This window comes from Xiphophorus hellerii, chromosome 7, assembly GCF_003331165.1.
Source record: "Xiphophorus hellerii strain 12219 chromosome 7, Xiphophorus_hellerii-4.1, whole genome shotgun sequence".
Classification (NCBI taxonomy): Eukaryota; Metazoa; Chordata; class Actinopteri; order Cyprinodontiformes; family Poeciliidae; genus Xiphophorus; species Xiphophorus hellerii.
Window position 1 is genome coordinate 1,901,838 of NC_045678.1, and position 18,874 is coordinate 1,920,711.

The following is an 18,874-nucleotide window of genomic DNA, read 5'->3' on the forward strand; positions in this document are numbered from 1 at the left end:
TTTACTGAAAGTTTGACAATCAGTGCAAGTAATGAGAAAGGCAAACATAAAGAAATGAAGAAAAGTCTTTAACCATGAAAGAAATAACAATAACCAAGGAGTACAAAGGATTAAAATGATGCTAAGTATCAGTACTATTAATAATTTGAAGAGAAAACAGAATCATCAGGTTCCTTCTGTCAGCTGTATTAATGATTTGGATCTCAGTTGGTGATAGACTGATACCTGAAAAATGGGAAAGGACCTGCTGAGAATAAACAAGATGCATAAAATAAATATAATTAAAATATCCATTCATACCCATATATGGCCTGTGACATCACCGAATGAAGAATGACAGAGGCTGGCAGACAGAAACACACAAGAACAAATAATTACTAGTTTTTCAAGAAATAACATTAATAGACTACGGTGTGTCAACACTGAAAGTCATCACACTTCATTTTCCAGATGTTGTCATGTCTAAGGAATGGCTTCCATGATGTTTGGAAGACATAGCAAAGCAAACATGGTGATTGAATGATGGAATGAGAAAAATAAACCAAGTGTGCTTGAATGCTTTTGTGCCGTCATTGTTAACAGTAAACTAAAGAGACAGAGGAAAAGGAAAATAATCAAGGAGTGAAAAAACACACACGATGGAAAGAAACAAGAGAACAAACAGGAAACACAACTCAGTGAAAGGAAGGTAAAAAGTTCATATGAAAAAAGGGAGAGATAAGGGAAAGGATGGTTTAAATAAAATAGTGACTAGAACTAAAGAAAGCTAAAAATATGAGAAAGCTAAACAAAGATTTGGGGAATGAAACCTGGGTACAAGAGGAAGGAGAGGGTAGATTTTTTATAAAAATAAAATAGTGAGATGAAAAGAAAGAGCAAGAAAAAAACAGGAACGTTAAAATGAGGAATGTTCATATGCAGTACTGCCATCTAGTGGTGGAATCTAAGAATTACAAAAGCAGAAAAAAGTCTTTGATGTTTGGTATCTGCCCAGCACAGAACAGCGTCGTGTTTAGTGGCCAAAAAGCTCCATTGGTCTCTTCAGACCAAGGATTTTTTTTTCCCCCACTTGTAATGGAGTCTCCCGTATGCCTTCTGGTAGACTCTAGTTGCGCCTTGATCTGAGTGGTTATCAAATTTCCTATTTTGCATTTTAAAACAAAATTAAACGTTCACTTTTTTTTTTTTGGTTTTTCATTTAGGCTTTCAAATTACCACTCTTTACCAGTGGGTGGCAGTATTGTAACATTTCAGAGCGAAGAAGGAGCGGGTGTTTTTTAAGCACAATAAACGATCTTTGGCTGCGGTGCTGCACTCACAGCTCTTTTATGCTGTTAAGCGAACTCCAGCTACTTACCTCCTGCCAAAGAAACGAACCAAAATGTTGGGAAACACCGCTGGACATAAAGTCGGTAAGGAAGGGATTTTGTTAACCACCTGAAACGCTGTTGTTTTATATTTTTGAGAAGCCGAGCAATAATTGGAATATCTCGTCTCTGCGTTCAATTGTTGCTAAGCTAACTTCCCGGCGAAGCGGTAAACACACCCAGATATCGAAGCTGCTCTGTTAACTGATAATGACTCGGTGGTTGAGTCGTCGTCTTAATTTATTTTATTAAGAGGTAAGGCCTCACTGACTTGGGCTTGTGTTATTTCAACGTGGGAAGTGTTGCTTACTAGCTCATTTGAAACTAGCGGTGAGAACGCACGTGAGAGTGTTCCCTCCCTCGACACGAGTCGGTGACAGCTGAGAGACAAACGAGAGTCTGAACATGGTAGATGGATCATAGACTTTAGGACCCGGGCTCAACCATCTGCAACCACTAGCAGTGAGCTCTAGGGTGGTCTCTGTGTTAGGACGCGTACTACAAGGGGAAAGGGAAGGTACACGACATATTTTGGAGTTGGTGGTAATATAAAGAAAGTAGAGCCGAAGATGTGAGAATTCCTGTCGAGGAGGATAAAGAGTTACATGATTAGTGGTGAGGAAATCACAGGAGCAGCTTGGAGATAAAAATCAGAAGGAACGGTTGACTAAAAGCAAAGATCCCTCGATATATTGGAGAATATACAGATTGTTGATGAGGCAGAGGAAGACACTATAATAATTCTTACTTGAAGAAAAGAGGTTAATTACACTGTTTACATTGGTAGGTTGTTAAACAATGGCCATTGGAGCTCAGATCCTCTGTCTAACTCTATTCAGTAGTTTCTATGTGTTTTGCAGTGAAAGTTATCGATTCATAGTTCACTTTGTGGCCATGTGTCCATTTCATCTGCATCATTTCATACTACTTTCTTATCCTTTGGATTGTTTCAGGGCAGAAGCTGTGCATCTAAATGTCTCCCTGGCTTCTATAAACTTACCGGTCAACTATTGATAACCCGCACACCACTTCCAGTTTGCAGTCTAACACTCTCGACAGGATTTGAGAAGATTTGTCTCGATTCAGCCTGTGTGAGAGCTTAGACTTTGCTCTGAATCCTGGGTGAAATTTTGGTGCCAGTGATGAGTGCCGTTGGTGAGGGTTCATCAAGAACTTGTTGGAGCTGACGTTGCCAAGTTCTTTCAGCTGAAGAAGACTCTGATCAGGGAGTCCTCAGCATCTACCTGTGCTTCTAACGGCGCGTAGAACATCTGGAGGCGCTTTGCAACACACCGCCATGCCCACCAACCAGTCATCGCTGTGGGGCGGAGGGAATCTCAGGGCATGTTCCAACACTCATAATGCCCCCACTGCTGCCTTGGTTTCAGGTGCAACCTTTAAATCATCTTTCAGGCACACTCCACCGGAGCTCCCCAAGGCTACCAGCATCTACAAACATCTGCCATCTGCCGGTGCTTTATCCATGATGTCATCTGTGTGCTCTGTGTGGGAGAAAGACAGTGGAAACAGTTCAAACACCAGAAGTCACCACCTTGGATCAGAGAAGTCAGTGAAGCAGTCAGAACACCAGAACCGGACTCAGAGACCAAATCAGAACCTGGCAGCGTCAGAACCAAATCGACCTAACGCCAGGACCATGGCACAGGAGGTCCAGCTGAGAGGAGTCACTGAGGGCTGTTTACCAACCCAGATCCTTCAGTCTGGAGACGGATTGGTACGTAGTCAGGATTCCACTGACCATGTGCCACTAGAGTCTTCACCAGGTTGTCATGGAGACCTGTTCATCAAAGGACATGCCACTGTGCCACGAATCGCCAAGCTGATGGTGAGTGGGTTCATCTCCTGCACTGAGGCCAGAGCAGCAGATATACAGCAGGTGTACAGAAAATATACAACAGGGGCCAGTAGTGCTGGCTGAAAGCATGACTAGTGGTGTTCCTGTTCTCCATTGTTACTGCTCATCCTGCGCTGTTCAACCAACAGAGCAGCAGTTTTATGGTGGTAACACAACCGGAGATTACATCCACTTTATCACTCAGGAATCCATGCAGACTGTCTGCCATGGCTGCACTTGTCTATTACCCATGAAATGAATAACAAGCATTGAAACATTAGTGAATACAGCTCCAAAAATTCAGTTAGGCACTGTATGGTAGTCAGACATTTTCATATTTTTTGTCATGCTAGAAATATCAATTTATTTATTTTTATTTTAGATTTTATGCAAGGAAGACTCTTTAGTTTTCTTTCTTTTTTTAATAAAAAATGTGGCAAGCATAATTCACTCCCTTATTAATTGAAGGTCTAGACTTTGACTAGGAAAGTGGTACCCAAAGTCAGTCCTCAGGGGTCGGCTTCCTGCACATTTTAGTTCTCTCCCTGGATGTAGCAACAAGCGTTTCAGAATGTCAATGTTCTTCTTAGGGCCTCTAATGAGCCATCATTTGATCCAGGTGTGTTAAACCAGAGCTAAAACATGCAGGATGCCGACCCTGGAGGACCCACTTAGGGCACCACTGAAGTGGGTCCCTGAAGTGGGTTTATCATTGCAACTCTGGCTGAATGTTTGGGGTTGTTGTCTTTCAAGATGAATATCAGCCTGTAATAGTTTTCTTGCCCTTTACTTAGGTCCTGCCATCACCTCTAACTCACGTTTTTGACCCTGATGGGGAAAATCTTTCCCACAGCATGATGCTGGCACATCTATATATTTTTTTCTTTCCTTTTATTGCATGTAAGCCAGAAATGTTCCTGACCTGTCTGCTGTGGTCCTTTGGGATCTTCATGTTCTCTAACAAACCTCTGAGGCCTTCATAGAGCAGCTGCCTTTACACTGAGATTTAATCCCACACACTTAGATTCTATTCAAGTCTACCTTTAAAATCTCAATGAAATACAAAAAGTTTAAGCAGTATAAATACTTTCATGTCACATGTTTTGTGACTGCAGTTATCTGGTGACACTTTTTCTGTTTTATTCCTCAGCCTAAGACTATAGACTGTTCCTCTTCACCACCAGTGCCTCACCTGAGCTTGAAGCTGTCCAAACATCAGGGAACAAAGTTATGGAAGAATACCTCTGGCCACAACGGCACAAAGCAAGAAACGAGAAGCACAAAGTGGCAGCTGAACGCTCCACGAAGGGGCCATTCGACTAAGGCGCCAACAAAACACACTAAGACTCAAAATGGCCGTGCAACACGGTCGCCTTCAAGGAATCAGCGGCTAGATAAATTTGGTCCTGCAGGTGTTCTGGTTGCAGCTGCTAACCGCAAATCCCACAGTGCACCATTGCCCCGGCTATCTACATGCAGAGGACTGGATTCATCTCTCTGCAGCAATGTGCCAGCTGTTCGGTGTGGCGATCAGCGTCTGCAGCCCACAGGGCTCCATGCTGTTGAAGGTGTAGCTCCATGTCTTGCTGGAGCTTTGGTGGGCTCAGTGACCAATCAGATTTCAGCCATTCACCTCACCAAGGAAGGACAGTCTTCCTCCACTTCAACTCAGTCCCTGTACTCATCCTCATCAGTGACAGAGGAGCAGCTGATGAGGTGAGTCAGTGGTTTTAATCATTGTTTTTTTTTTTTATCCACTTAACTTGGAGTGTCTCATTCTTACCTTGTTTTCCAGCTTGGAATGTGTGATGCAGGTGGATGGAATGGAGGAGGAGCTTCTAGATGAGCTGGAAAATGCCTTCAGTGATGATGGTGAGTTCATTAAAAGTATATTTTATTACCTGATTTATTGTTTAGACAGTTAAGCAGGGTTTACCCCAAAAAACTTCCTAAGCCCGGTGGTCGGGGTGCCGAGGCGGTCCATCGTGTTTTTGTATTAGAGATGTTAAGTTGACAGGAAATGTAAAAGTATTACTGGGTAATTATATGTTATGGGAAAACATCTCCAGTGAAACGCTATTGAAACCCACAACTATAGAGTCTTAAAACAACAAATCAAAAAATACAACTAAAATGAATATCAATTATTTGCACTTCTGTTTAATCCAAATTAAGTCAGCGCCTCCATAAGGTCCCATAAATGCTAATATTTTAACACAGACCACAGATACATAAATGTAACATTTGTTTATTGAGATGATCAATGGCTTTAGCATACATAAATTAAAATATTTTAAATTGTTTCACATCTAAATGTAAGATTTTAAGGAGCTGGCAAGTTAACTTGGTAAAAGTTCAAAGAACAATATTTATAGTTAGATTGTTTTGTTACCACAGCTACAATCTGATGCTATGAGTTTAATCTTTGAGTTTGAGCTCTGTTCATTCACAAATACAAATCAGTAAACTGCAGTTATAACTGATTGCTTTTTAGGCTGGCCATTTAAACTACTCCCCTTCTCCCAGATTTCACTAAATCTAACACAGAAGCTGTTAGAGGTGCTGATGTTTTTAGCAGCAAGAGGGGCCCCTAAGTCAGATTCTGCTCAAGGCGTAAAACAGCCTTGGACCGGCCCTACATGATGAGTTAAATCCGCTGCACTGCACAGAGATGCTCAACAAACGGGAGATTTAATTTAATGCTGCTGATGTGGCTTTAGTAGCTCTTCCATTTTGTGTCTGTTGAGTTTTTAATAAGCGTCACAGAAACTACGTGGCCATGTGCACTGACTCTGGCTGACTAAGTGGATAAAGCATTTGGTAACCGGTATAACCGGAAAAATAATGCTAAAAATAATAATAAAATAATATAAAACCAGCGTGATGCCTGACTACAAGGTGAGCGCGAAAGCTGCTCCGTGGGCTGAACCTGCATGATGAGGTTAGCGCTGGTTCGTTAAACACTAACACACCGGCCAACCGGGAACTCATACATAAACTTTACAGGGAAGACAGAGCCACACGCTGGGCAGCGTGTTGAAATGGAAAACACTGATGGTAAATCCAGATTTTTTATTCAATTGGAACTCTGGACAATATGGAGATGAGACATAATAATTCTCTCTGTTTCCATTTTCAGATGATTCAGAATGTTATTCCATCATTCGTTCTTCTTCTTCTGATGCATCAATTCCTTGCATCTCTAGGTAACACACACGCACACACCCCCACAGCACACACACACAGCAATGTTATAAGCCTGGTGGATCACCAGGCTTATAATACACTGAAGACTATTGCTTTCAGGCCCTACTCCTAACTATAACCCTAACCATTACTAGTATATTCCCAATCTTAACCAACACTTAACTGACACCATGCTCTCTAACAGGTGTGTTAGACCCTTATGACCCCAACATACCTCATTTAAATTGCTAAAATCGGTTCTCATTGACGCAGATGCATGATGAAAATTGCAAACTTGACTCCAGACCCTAGTTAAACTATTTCTACAGAGCTCTATATGAAGTATTGTCTGCTTGGTCAGAAGTTTGTTGCTGTGCTTTATGCGCTCAGACAGCAATGTTGATATTTCTCTTCAACTAGTCTACTTCCACTATCCGGTTTCTGCATTCACAGGAGACATGGATACCTTTGAGGAACATTTAACTTGCGCAATGAGGAATTATGTACATTTTTAAGATTCTTCACTAAATAACTGGTAAATGGTTAATAACTCCTGGATGGAAACTGTAATGTCGTCGTTCACGAAGGAGGCTGCCTGCAGAAAATTGTGGCGCTCTGTTTGTGACATTGGCCGAAAAGCAAAACTGAGGATTCAGGGAGAGAGAGCGTTGCTGGTAGAGGTAGGACGTATGCAGATGGAGGAAGGGTGTCGCCCAGGTGGTCTGCGCCGTTTTATGAAAGGTGTGTGCAAATACGAACGTGCCAAAACCACCAGCAGACAGCTGTTCGGCTTCAGATGAAGTATGCAGGGGCCTTTTAGAGAGCAACCAGCGTCATGACAACCAAGTACCCCAGCAGACAGGTCAGGCAGAACGGTGTGGAGAAGCATGAAGCAGGATTAGGGTTAGGTTTTTAAAGAATCTGTAGTCAGGAAAATGATTGGTCATGCACGCCACAGGTCTGGCCTTACTGGAAGTGTGACAAGAAGACAACAATAAAAAGTCCTGTTAGTTGTTTACTCTGCTCAGTTGAGCCCAAGCAGAGCTTTTAGGCCTGAAAGTAAAACACTGTGTGTTTTTTAAAAAGAACGACACTGCACTTTACTCTGAACACGTCGTCCCCATGGTGACACATGCCAGATGGTGGCAACAGCATTCTGTGTGAATGCTTTTCTTTAGCTGAACAGGTAATCTGGTCAGAGTTGATGAATATAAGGAGGAAAGAGAACCACTTACGGACGATGAAAGACATGAATATATTTTATCTCATTAAAATACTTTGCTTGTAATGTAACAAATATCTGAAAAAGTTTAAAGGTACTGATCCCTGATAATAAATCCAAATCCATATGTGCTCACAAAGGTTTTAGTTTTTTCAGAAACAAAATATTCAACATCTTCCTTTTGCCTTCACTTAGAAAGGAAGCTGCAACCCAGACTCCCTTCCTGATTGGTCCTCCTGGCCCTCAATCAAACATCTTCCCAGCTGATCTGGTCTCCCTGTTGTCCTCTCAGTTTGTTGTTGGACAGGCTGAAAGCAGCAGATGATGGTGGAAAGCTCTGCTGTATTGTCTCTGGACAGCTGATTCTCTGCTAAAACAACCCAGATCAGGAGCACTATTGTTTCCTTCCCCAACTGGTTTGTTCCTCAGCTCATTCACTGAGCTCACTGACACCCTGAACTCTCCACATCTCCACCTGAGAGCTCCACCTGTTTATATTCCATATAGTTAGAAACCTGTCTGTAATTCCAAAGTAACCTGTCAGAAGTTTAGCTGAATCTGGAAATCTCATCTTGTCTTCTATATGACTGTCATGTGAGTATGTCTGAGCTGCTGTTGTTCTTAAAGAAATGAAGTTTAGCCGGTATTAATCCTCCACTAAATGACCGTAGAACAGTCGGATCAGAATTGCTGTCCTTTGTGTGTAAAGGCCTCTGCCACCTAATCCTACCTGGCATCATGTTACGCACATGTAGAGCACCTTGTGTTACAAAATGAATCTGTGACCTGATGCCAGATGGTGTTAGTTAAATGTCACTGAGTTCGCCTGTGGCTGCATTACTTTTTAATTTGCTCAGGTTTTGGTTTGCTGTGTTAATTACAAGCTCTACTGTTTAGATCCCGTTGATAAATCTACCTTTATAATGTTAAATAATGCTGTCCAGTGTGCTGTTTGTTTTCTTTGGCTGCACATATCGAATCAGAGGTTTTTCTAAAGCTCTGAGTTACACTGTTGTCTCTCTGTGGATCACTGGAAATCTACAATTACAAGAAAATCTTTGCTTATTTTCATTCATGGTTTCTGTTGATTTTGATCAAATTTTCTTCCACTCTTCTCTGTTAGATAGCTCGGCTTCCTCCCTAGGGCTGGAGGATATGGCTGAAAAACACATCTTAATATAAGTTGATATAGATAGTTATTGATGTTTTTTTTTCTTTTAATATTTGAAATACCACCAGCTGGTGATGTGACCTTTTCTGTTTTATCCACACGCTATTGTTGATTTTTAACCAGTTATGAGCCACGGTGGGGAAACCTCAAGCTGCTGTGCAACTAACAGGTTGTTGCTAGTTAACCAAAGAGTGAGTTAGTTGATGTCACACACCTTGCTTTCCTGGCTGTGAGGGGTTGAGCAGTCCTACCTACATCTCCCAGGATGCTGTGTGGTTCTAGATTAGAGAACCACACAGCATTCTGGTGCTGTGCTGTGATTATGTCCATGGTCACATCTGTGTAAAACCCACATTGGTTGGTTGGTCAAAAACTGCCATCAGCTCCCTCCACTCCTCAACCCTGTGGATAGTCTTCCTAGAAGAGCTGAAGCTGTGTTGCTGTAAAGAGTGGAACCTTGTGGATTAAGAACGGGAAGTCTCAAGTTCATGCGAGTGTGAGGGCAGATGAGTGAATCTGTTGTGAATATTTATCAGCATTCCTGCAAAGTCAGTGGATTTTTTTTTCCTTTTATTACTTTAGCATTTGATCACATCCAAACTTTTTTGGAATTATGGTTGGATTCTTTAGTCTTTCTGTGGAGAGCAGTGAAGAGCAGTCAGACCAAACCTGTGAATCATCAACCTGTTCAACTCTTCTTATTCCTCCTATCATCCCTTCCTGGTCAGTATTGAAGAGCCGATGGTGTTGGGGGCAGAGGATGATCGAGAGGAGCAACCGGCGCTCGTCCCCAGCTTGTTTCCCCTCATGCGCCCCACACTCTACTTCAGCACAGCCAATGAGAAAGGTCAGGAGTGACTCCTCTGTAGTTTAGAACCAGTAGATGCTCTTTACCAGCTGATCTCATGTCTGATGTTCTGCAGTGGAGCTGCTGCCTGCCGAACAGAGACGCCTACTCAAATGGAAGATGAGCTCTGTTACCCCCAACATCGTCAAGCACACCATCGCTAGGTCACACTTCAAAGCCACCAAGAGTGAGTCATCACACACCAAAACCTGCACACCTTTCAGACAGTGAGATGGGAATCTGTTTAGTCATCCTGAGTGAGTGAATTGTGTTGTTAATGCAGAGAGCAACAACTGGCTGGGCTGCTGGGGACACCACATGAAATCTCCTGGCTTTAAGGCCATCGGGGAGCACCAAAAGGCGAGTATCTGCATGCACACACTCCTGCCAATGTACCTGCAGTCTCCAGATTGAACGTGTGGTTGTTCTTTTTTATTTTTTGCAGTTGAACCACTTTCCAGGAACCTTTCAAATTGGCAGGAAGGACCGACTTTGGAGGAATCTGTCCAAGATGCAGCATCGCTTTGGCAAGCAGGAGTTTGACTTCTTCCCAAAGACGTTCATCCTTCCTCAGGATATCAAACTGCTGCGGAAGGCATGGGAAGATAGTGGCTCCAGGAAGAAGTGGATCATCAAACCTGTACGTTCTGCACTTTTCTGATTTAGTGTGAACTACTTCTTTTTTCTTTTCTTTTGTTTTTAAGTAGAGAATTATTTTACATTGGAGTACATGGTGCAGTACATTACATCAATGGCGTAAAAAACCACGAAACAAACAGAAAAAGAAGCTGAACATGTTGTGTTTTAATGAATGACTATATGAACTACTTCTAAATGTCGTGTAAAGAAGGACTTGCACAGTTAAAACCAGAAGTTTGCACACGTCAAGTAAAAAGACACAAAGGCCTGTTTTGTTCCTCACTGAACTTAAATCTGACCAAATGTCTTTTGCCTCAGTTTGGTTAAAATCACCAAACTAATATCTGTTAACTAAATGCCAGAATAATGAATGAAAAATATGTCGGTGATTTATATATTTTTGTCAGTTATTTTTGTCAGTTTTCACTTTGGTGAATCAGGAAATTTGATCAGAGACCTGATGTGTCAACTTAAACACTGAGTCTGTTATAGATGAAAAAAAAAGTTTCTTTTTCCTTAATGTTGTTCTTCTGTCTCCCAGCCTGCGTCAGCCAGAGGAATGGGGATCCAGGTCATCCACAAATGGAGTCAGCTGCCCCGCAAGAGACCATTGCTGGTGCAGAAGTAAGCAGCACAGATCTGACCAAAGCTCACTGTCACTATGTGTATGGAAACATTTCCCTCTGCTTCCTTATCTGCAGGTACCTTCACAAACCCTACCTCATTGGCGGGAACAAGTTTGACTTGCGGATCTACGTCTATGTGACATCCTATGAGCCGCTCCGAATTTACCTGTTCTCTGACGGATTGGTCCGCTTTGCCAGCTGCAAGTGAGAATGAACAACATCCTGTTGGGTTATGTGGACTGGAACTGATCCACACTGAGGCAGCGGTTCTGTTTCTCTGCAGGTATTCGTCTTCCATGAAGACTCTAAACAACAAGTTCATGCACCTGACCAACTACAGCGTGAACAAGATGAACTCTGAGTACCAGACAAACAGCGATGACAAGGCCTGCCAGGGACACAAATGGTAACTCACAGGACATTTGAGAGTGTGTGGGGGTAGAACCAGACCTTATAGTATGCAGCATTACAATCACAATTGAATGAAGTATTTGGTGGGATTTTTTATTGTTTTTGCAAGTTATGCATAATAATTCTGCATGTCAGTTATATATGTGTCCTGTTGGCTGGATTCTCTCTGCCCTCGATGCTCACATACGATGAATATTTTAATAATCGCAAAGATGCCAGAGCTCAGAAATGGTGCAGTATACATTTTGATGAAGCCGTGTCAAAATATTATCATCGCATTATTTAGCAACACGATCCCTGCTCCATGTTTTCCTGATCTACTGTCGCCCTACTGTAACGTTCAGCCAATAAAACACAGCTTCTTTTCCATTTTGTTAATATTAAAGTCAAATATTTTTCTGTTGTGTCTTTTCAGGGCTTTGAAGGCTCTGTGGCACTTCCTTGGCTCTAAAGGCATCAACACCAACCTGATATGGGAGAAGATTAAAGACATTGTGATCAAAACTATTATAGCGTAAGTTCACTGTTCCATTTACTGACAACTTTCTTTACAGATTATGGTCTTCTGTCACAAACACACTTATCAAGGTCTAATGACACATTTAGCTCAGGAGGCAATATGTTTTATACGATTTATGAGAATGACACAATATTTTAGTAATGTTTTAGGGAAAAAAACTACAAAATTTTCACAAAGTTAGCAAATGTTTTAAAGATCAAACTCGTTTCCTCATTTGATTCTAAATTGTTTAATGAATAAAAAAACATTAACATCACATATCATTAAAAACTAGGTTTAGTTTTTAGTTGTGTTTAAAATAAGTGCAGGCCATCAATACTAACTAGAGCAGCTTTAGAAGAAGTGACATTTCTACATAGCTAATAATTTATCAGTAGGTGTAGTAGAGTACTGCGACAGACTGGCGACCTGTCCAGGGCGTACCCCGCCTCTCGTCCGAAACATTCACTGGAGATCAGCACCGGCACCCCTCCCAACCTCACCAGGTAAAAAGCTGTACAGAAAATGGATGGATGGATTTAGTAGAGTAACAGGAAACCCACAATGACGTGCATCATGCTGATACAACATAGTTGAATCATGGGTTGAATAGAGTGTGTTCCAAATAAACCCAGGGCTCATTCATTGTGGGAGCAAACAGAATTCAAGCAGGCGGTTCCTGTATAAGGAGAAGGACATCATATGTTGGACATGTTGGTTAGAGAACGTCAGAGTGAAATAACTTGTAGACATTCAGGAGTTAAGCATAGCTTTTAAAGTTGGTAAAGGGAAAACACAAAGAATGCAGAGAATGAGAAAACCTTCTGTTCCAAATGAAGAAGAATGAATAAACTCATAAAGAATCAGCCAAATATGTTTTTTTTAACACATTGCCATTATTCTGAACACAACTGTATCTGAAAACTGTTTTTAAAGAACCTCAGCCAGTTCTGAGTTCTGACCTGTAAAATTGTTTTACACTTTGAACTAGAAATGGAGTCCAGGTCCTACACAGAGCATTGTTCCTACATCACTTTGGCTTCATCAGTCAAAGCCACAGTAGCTGTCCCAGACTTGTTCATAGACCAAACACCTTGTTTGTGTGAAAAGCTAAAACAATACCAGAATCAAACAAGTTTCCTCATTTCTGTTTGCTTCTCAGTTCTGAGCCATATGTGAACACCCTGCTGAAGATGCACGTGAAAACACCTCACAGCTGCCACGAGCTGTTTGGCTTTGACATCATGCTGGACGAGAACCTAAAACCCTGGATCCTGGAGGTCAACATATCACCCAGGTGACACGCAGACCGCTGCACCTGCAGTCAGATGGAAGGCTGTAGAAACGCGTCTGTAGCTCTGCTCTCTGTCCTTCAGCCTCCACTCCAACTCTGCCCTGGACGTTTCCATTAAAGGCCAGATGATCAGAGACCTCCTGAACCTGGCCGGCTTCAGGATTCCCCCGAGAGAAGAAGTGGTGTCCTCCTGCAGCAGTGCCTCCAGCTCCACCAGTAGGTAGGGAGGACCTTCTACACCTCGGTTTCTATCGCTGGGATTCTGTGTCCAAGATGAAAAAAGGGATTGCCTCGGTGACCTTTTATTTTTTTTTGTTTTTTGGGGGGGGTTTATGCAACTCTGAGGAAAAATATTAAAATTAGTGTCTCTGTTTTGTAGTTTACATGGAGGGAACAAAGAAAAGAGAAAATCTGACCTGTCTGCTGATGAGAAAGTAAAACGAGCATTTTACCTTGCACAGCGCTATGCGGACCAGGTAAACAAATGCATGCACACAGCTCTGTTACAGCAGGTGAGTCTACTGATAAAATAATATCATCTGCTTTCAATAAGTGCTTTTATTAGATGACATTTGAAAGAAACTACATGCACAATGTTGCTAGTTTTTCTATTTTCTCTCCTCACAAAGAGAAAAATAAGTTTTTAACTTGTTTGTCTCCTCCTGCCTCATAAAGGACTTCCTATCATCAGTGTTGGACATTTTGACTCCTGAGGACGTCCGCGTGCTGGCCGAGAGCGAAGATGAACTGAATCGACGAGGAGAGTTTGAGCGCATTTTCCCATCGCATACTTCATCACGCTACCTTCGCTTCTTTGAGTGTCCCAGATACCTCAACATCCTGCTGGATCAGTGGGAACAGAAGCACTGCAATGACCGGACCAAATGTGAGAGCCAAGGCAAAATAAGCTCCGTTTTCCAGCAGGAAGCTTAGTGCCATATGGTGAAGAAACATTCGATTAGAATTGTTTGAACCGCATCTGTTTTGCTACATGAGAAAACCTGCAATCTTTTTTAGAATTTTTTTTTAAGTAGTGGCCTAGTGATCATTGTGTTTCTCTCCATGATCTAACTAAAGTACCTGCATGGAAAAAAAGTTATTTTTGGCAGCGACGTAACCTGTTGAAATTTTTTTGTGTCTTGTGTGCAGGCATCAGTTTGCTGAGGCTTCTCTGTCATAAAGGAATCCATCTGGGGAGCAGTGACCCCGCTCACATGGTGAGAAGCTCCAGGGCCAGAGGCCATCACAACCCCGTTAGGTTATCCAGGCAGGACAGCTGCTTTCATAAAGAAGAGGAAATAGAAAAGAGAAACAAGAGCCTTAAACACATGATCACAAAAGTTAGATTTTCGGTACAATTATTTGATGATTGAATTTTTTTTCTCGTCATATTTAATCTTCTAACTTCATTAGAGACCCACAGAGAAGTCAAGCAGTCGTTCACACAGAGGCCCTGATCAGAAATCATCCAGTTAGAAAAAAGAAATCCTGTCTAGGAAACATAAACATCCATGGCGTTAGCACTGTACTCCTTAGTGTAGATGATGCTACTGAGGGAAGACCAGTTTTTTTTTGTGTTTTTTTTAAGAAAGATATAAGAAGCTGAGAAGGTAGAACCAAAGGGGAAGAAGCCTCCCTGAGAGCTGCAGATGTTAAACGTCCGTCTCTTTTTCTGGTTGTTTGTGTGCAGTGGTCCAAGTATAGCTACAAGTCGAGGTTGGAACCCCTGAAGCCAGGTGTGGTGAGTCCATCCAGATCCAGGTAAACAGCCACAGCGCCATGGAAACCAATCCAAGCAATGCAGCTCCTCTACCATGAAGTTGTCAAAAATATTTTCAAAATAAGAACACTGACATTTAACCTTTTGGAGATAAAAAGAAAAATTGGTTCACTTCAGTTATTGTCTTCCTGATTGGCCATTACGACTTTAGACACGCAGTTTAACATTTGCTTTACTGGTAGAAACATTTCCAGCATGTGTCTGACATTGACCAGGTCTGATGGTGACCCTGTAGTGTCTCATAGAGGACACAGTCAGCATCTAGACCTCCATGATGCACCTCAAGGCTGCAGTTATCCATGCAGCCTTGAGATGCTGCACTTTTTCTGTACACTCAATTTTACATTAATGTGCCTGCATACAGTGGTACTCAGACATACCTGTGAAATAAAACCTTTTGGTAAAACCAGCAATTATTAGAGACATGTTTGATTTATGTGATGTAACCTGACAGAATCATGTTTATAGAAGTGGATTGGGGCCACAGAGTGGAAAACAAGCTGACCTGAATCTCAGAATTCTGACTTTTGGTCTCAGAAGATTAAAGTCAGAATTTTGAGTAAAGAGGTAGGGGTTTGACTTGCAGACATTCCTGACACCAGTGTCTCTCTGTGTGTGTTGTGTTTCAGGGTGGTGGTCAGCCACCGTAACGCCTCTGATGACGACTGTTCAGACCCAGAGTCGCCGTCTGTGTCCAGTCTGCCCAGCTCCCAGAGTACGGGGTCCAGTGTAAGCAGCAGTGCCCGTGCCAGCCCTCAGCCCACCCCCTTTCAGAACCTGCTGCCTCAGCACTTTTCCTCCTTCTGAGGACTCTGTGGTACCAGAACTGACACAGAACCTGGGTACCACAGAGTCCTCCAAAGTCTCTGGAGTAGAAAGAATGAAGGACTCTGTTCAGGTTTACTTTAACTGGACCATCAGAGGGATGAGCAGCAGCTGCTTCTGTGGCCTTTAGAAAATCAATCTTGAAATTTCTGCTAAATTGAAGCAGAGAAGCTTTTACATAATTCTTTTTTGGGATATTTTTTCAGGGGACCCCAAAGAGTGGCCCCTGCCCCCGATTGCTCTGGTGATGAAAGGATGTTCTGACTGTGTCTTGTCCTGAAAGCTGGACACACCCAGATGTTCTGATGTGTCCCTTCTGTCTGCACCTCTCTGACACGCCTGGGCCTGTCCGGTTGCAATGGTCTCAGTCTGTTGCAGTGCTGGCGTTTGCGGCTATGGATAAACTTTGATAGCAGAATGGGATGTAATGTGAGATTTATTTCAGTAGGCATGTCGAACATCGGCATGGAAACAAGCTTATCAGGCTGTGTTGAGGTCTGTGTAGAATCAGTGGGCCGAGTAGAGAATTCTGTGCAGATCTGTCGGCTCAGAACAAGAATTCACTGTGATAAGTCAGAGCTGCTGCATGCATCACACCAGCTGACACTTTATCCTCCAGGCTGATGCGGTGCTGATCCTCACTGCCTCTCCAGGAGTCAGGCTGCAGGGTCCTGCAGAATCAAAGTGTTCAATGCTTTTTGAAGGGCTGCTCTCAGCTGAAGCCTAACTGAAGCTGTTGCTTTATGCTTTCATTTCCCATGTTTCCAAGTTGCTTGAGTTTGTTTGAGCTTCATGTATTTCTTCTTAACAAGTTTCAGTCGGACTAACGTTCTACCTCTGTTATGGTGATGAGAGCAAGTAAATGCTGTAGTTCAAGTATTTCAGGGTCATACCCAGCTGCTGTGGGAGGCAGCTGGGATTTTGTGATGCAAAAGACAGAAGTGGGCTTCCTGCAACACAAAACCAAGGATGCACAAAGCTGAAAGGCGCTCAGTGTTTCTGTAACAGTGTTTGCTGATTTAATATTTAGTATTTTCCAGAAGTTTGTTTATAACCCGGTTTATACACAGCTGCTAAACTAATGTTCCTGTTTTCACTGTTCTCTTCAGTAGAACAGTGTTTAATAAGCATAGTTTGACATCTCAGAACAAAAACCAATTGGCAGTGATTAGACTAGGATATTTGATGTTGTTGGGGGTCCTGCTGCACAGAGCAGCATCGATTTTGACAGGTTTTTATGGAGCAGAATGCTAACATCACATGCCTTAGAGTTGTGCCTTGTGTGTCATAACAGAAACATGAGAAAGATGATGAAACATGAGTGAATTGTTGCTTAATTAATAGTTACTTGCTTATTTTGAAACTGCTTGCTGAAATCTGATGGGTAAAATCAGTGCTTCCCCAGACTGGGACCAGGACCACACATTTCAATAAGTGTGGCGTCCTGACTTCCTCAGAAAAAAATAGAATAAAAAATTAGAAGGCGGAGCATATTTATGATAGAAACAGCTATGTTTTTGTAAACATAGCTGACTTGGTTAGAAATTCTGCTAGCAGGTACATTGTAAAGTCTGACTTGTGTAATAAATATCATTGAAAACATGTCCATCTCCAGCTGTCTGCAGAGAAGCTGCTGCTGGTTTACTGAACATGCCTTAAGCCTCTGTGTGACAGCAGTGTCCCCATACTGAGGCATTCTCTGTTTGCTTTCACAGCTGAACCTCTGGATCTTTTTATCCACTGATCTTTGTTCAAGGATGTTTTAAATGCTCAGGTTGATATGGAGGAAATAAAAGTTATTTGTTATACAATTGTAATATGTGGATCATTTATTTAAAATTGTTTAAAAATATCTATTTCTCTGTGACCTAATGTTCTGTTTTGTTTAGAATTTGGCATTATAAGACTAAAAGAAAAATTGATTTGAACACTCCCTTAAAAAATGTAAAATGACCTTCTCGTAATTTGAACTTAAGAAATGTTGAGGAAGAAAAGAAATGATTAATTTAACTCAGGAATTACAGTTTTGCAACAAAACCCCTGCCAAACTATTTCTGTACATGCAGTTAAGGGATCTGTCTTGGTCTGCTTTTCTTCATATCTATCTGACAGAATGTTTTTTTTTGTAGCTATAATTATTTCATGTTTTCGTTTCATCACACCACACACATCTTAGCAAAACCTCCATAGAGTGGTTGCAAGCTGTTCAGAATCCTGCTGCTGCCTGGCTTCTGACAAAATTCCTCAAGTTTTCACGTGTTACTCCGATCTCGATGAAGCTACACTGTTTTCTTTAGTATGAAATTTAAGATTATTGTATTAATTCTAGAGCACTTCATGGACAGGCACCAGGCTGTATCAGTGGGTCCCTGACTAGTCCCTAACTGGTCCCTTTGATCAGGGTCTGCTGATGGTTCCCTGTGCTGTGCAAGGCAGTTTTTACCTCTATGGGAAATCCACTGCTGGACACTGAAGTTTAGAGTATTTTTCTAATGTTATCAAGCTAAAGTGAAGTGAATTATTAAGTATTTGTTTCAGGTGCTGATGCATCTTCCCAAGCAAAAAGATTTATTTTTTTTTTAATATATATAGAAATTGTGTTCGACTCGATGACTTGACCAGCAGTCAACATCTCGATCCATTTCAAAGTGTTCTAATATGATTTCCAGGTTTTGCTTTCTGTCAGCTGCTACAAGAGCAGAATATTGTTCTGCTTCAAATAACCAAATCTGAGGAGCTGTAGTTAAGTCCCGATTCACAATGCCACAGTGTTTTCCAACAACAGATTCATTCCCAAATTATTTACTCAAAAACTTTACAAGGTACTGAACAGTGGCAATGCTAAATAAAACAATACAATAGAAAACAGATACAATAAAATCAGTAAACTTAAATTATAACTTAGAAATTAAGATATCCATTTATTTATAACAATGTCACAATTTTTTTGAGCAGTGTTTTCCAAAGCCAGAATATTGAGCTAATAAATTACTTTGTGTCAGATGTTTTATTACAAAGCAAATCAGCTGACTGCATTCTTCAAGTGCAGTAGTAGCTAGAACCCAATTGTTTGGTTGACTAACAAGATGTTAGTGAAGAGATTTTACTGACCAAGCCTGTGAACTAGTTTTGTGACATCACCTGAAGGAAGA

The 18,874-nt window shown here is 41.7% G+C and overlaps 1 protein-coding gene across 5 annotated transcripts; it reads left to right on the forward strand.

Moving 5' to 3' along the window:
• Positions 1 to 1,266: 1,266 nt before the first annotated feature.
• Positions 1,267 to 17,539, forward strand: ttll4 (tubulin tyrosine ligase-like family, member 4). Of its 5 annotated transcripts, none has more exons than XM_032567999.1 (21): positions 1,302 to 1,412; positions 2,321 to 3,213; positions 4,373 to 4,938; positions 5,018 to 5,094; positions 6,229 to 6,279; positions 6,362 to 6,428; positions 9,530 to 9,648; positions 9,725 to 9,835; positions 9,932 to 10,008; positions 10,094 to 10,288; positions 10,829 to 10,911; positions 10,989 to 11,117; positions 11,197 to 11,319; positions 11,740 to 11,838; positions 12,986 to 13,120; positions 13,200 to 13,337; positions 13,497 to 13,629; positions 13,793 to 14,003; positions 14,267 to 14,334; positions 14,808 to 14,878; positions 15,527 to 17,539. In XM_032567999.1, the coding sequence occupies exons 2-21, from the start codon at positions 2,665 to 2,667 to the stop codon at positions 15,702 to 15,704; spliced, it is 3,180 nt and encodes a 1,059-aa protein (XP_032423890.1). In that variant the 5' UTR covers positions 1,302 to 1,412; positions 2,321 to 2,664; the 3' UTR covers positions 15,705 to 17,539. The 5 variants fall into 5 exon arrangements, with proteins under 5 accessions (XP_032423894.1, XP_032423890.1, XP_032423891.1 ...); XM_032568000.1 differs by having other exon boundaries at positions 13,497 to 13,593; XM_032568002.1 differs by having other exon boundaries at positions 2,781 to 3,213.
• The last annotated feature ends 1,335 nt before the right edge of the window (positions 17,540 to 18,874 follow it).

Bases quoted from the DNA above. Each gene is read 5' to 3' on its own strand.
- ttll4 (XM_032567999.1), top strand. From the start codon at position 2,665: ATGCCCACCAACCAGTCATCGCTGTGGGGCGGAGGGAATCTCAGGGCA. The intron at 6,280-6,361 runs GTAAATCCAGAT...TTCCATTTTCAG, and splicing joins TGAAATGGAAAACACTGATG to ATGATTCAGAATGTTATTCC. The intron at 14,335-14,807 runs GTGAGAAGCTCC...GTTTGTGTGCAG, and splicing joins GCAGTGACCCCGCTCACATG to TGGTCCAAGTATAGCTACAA.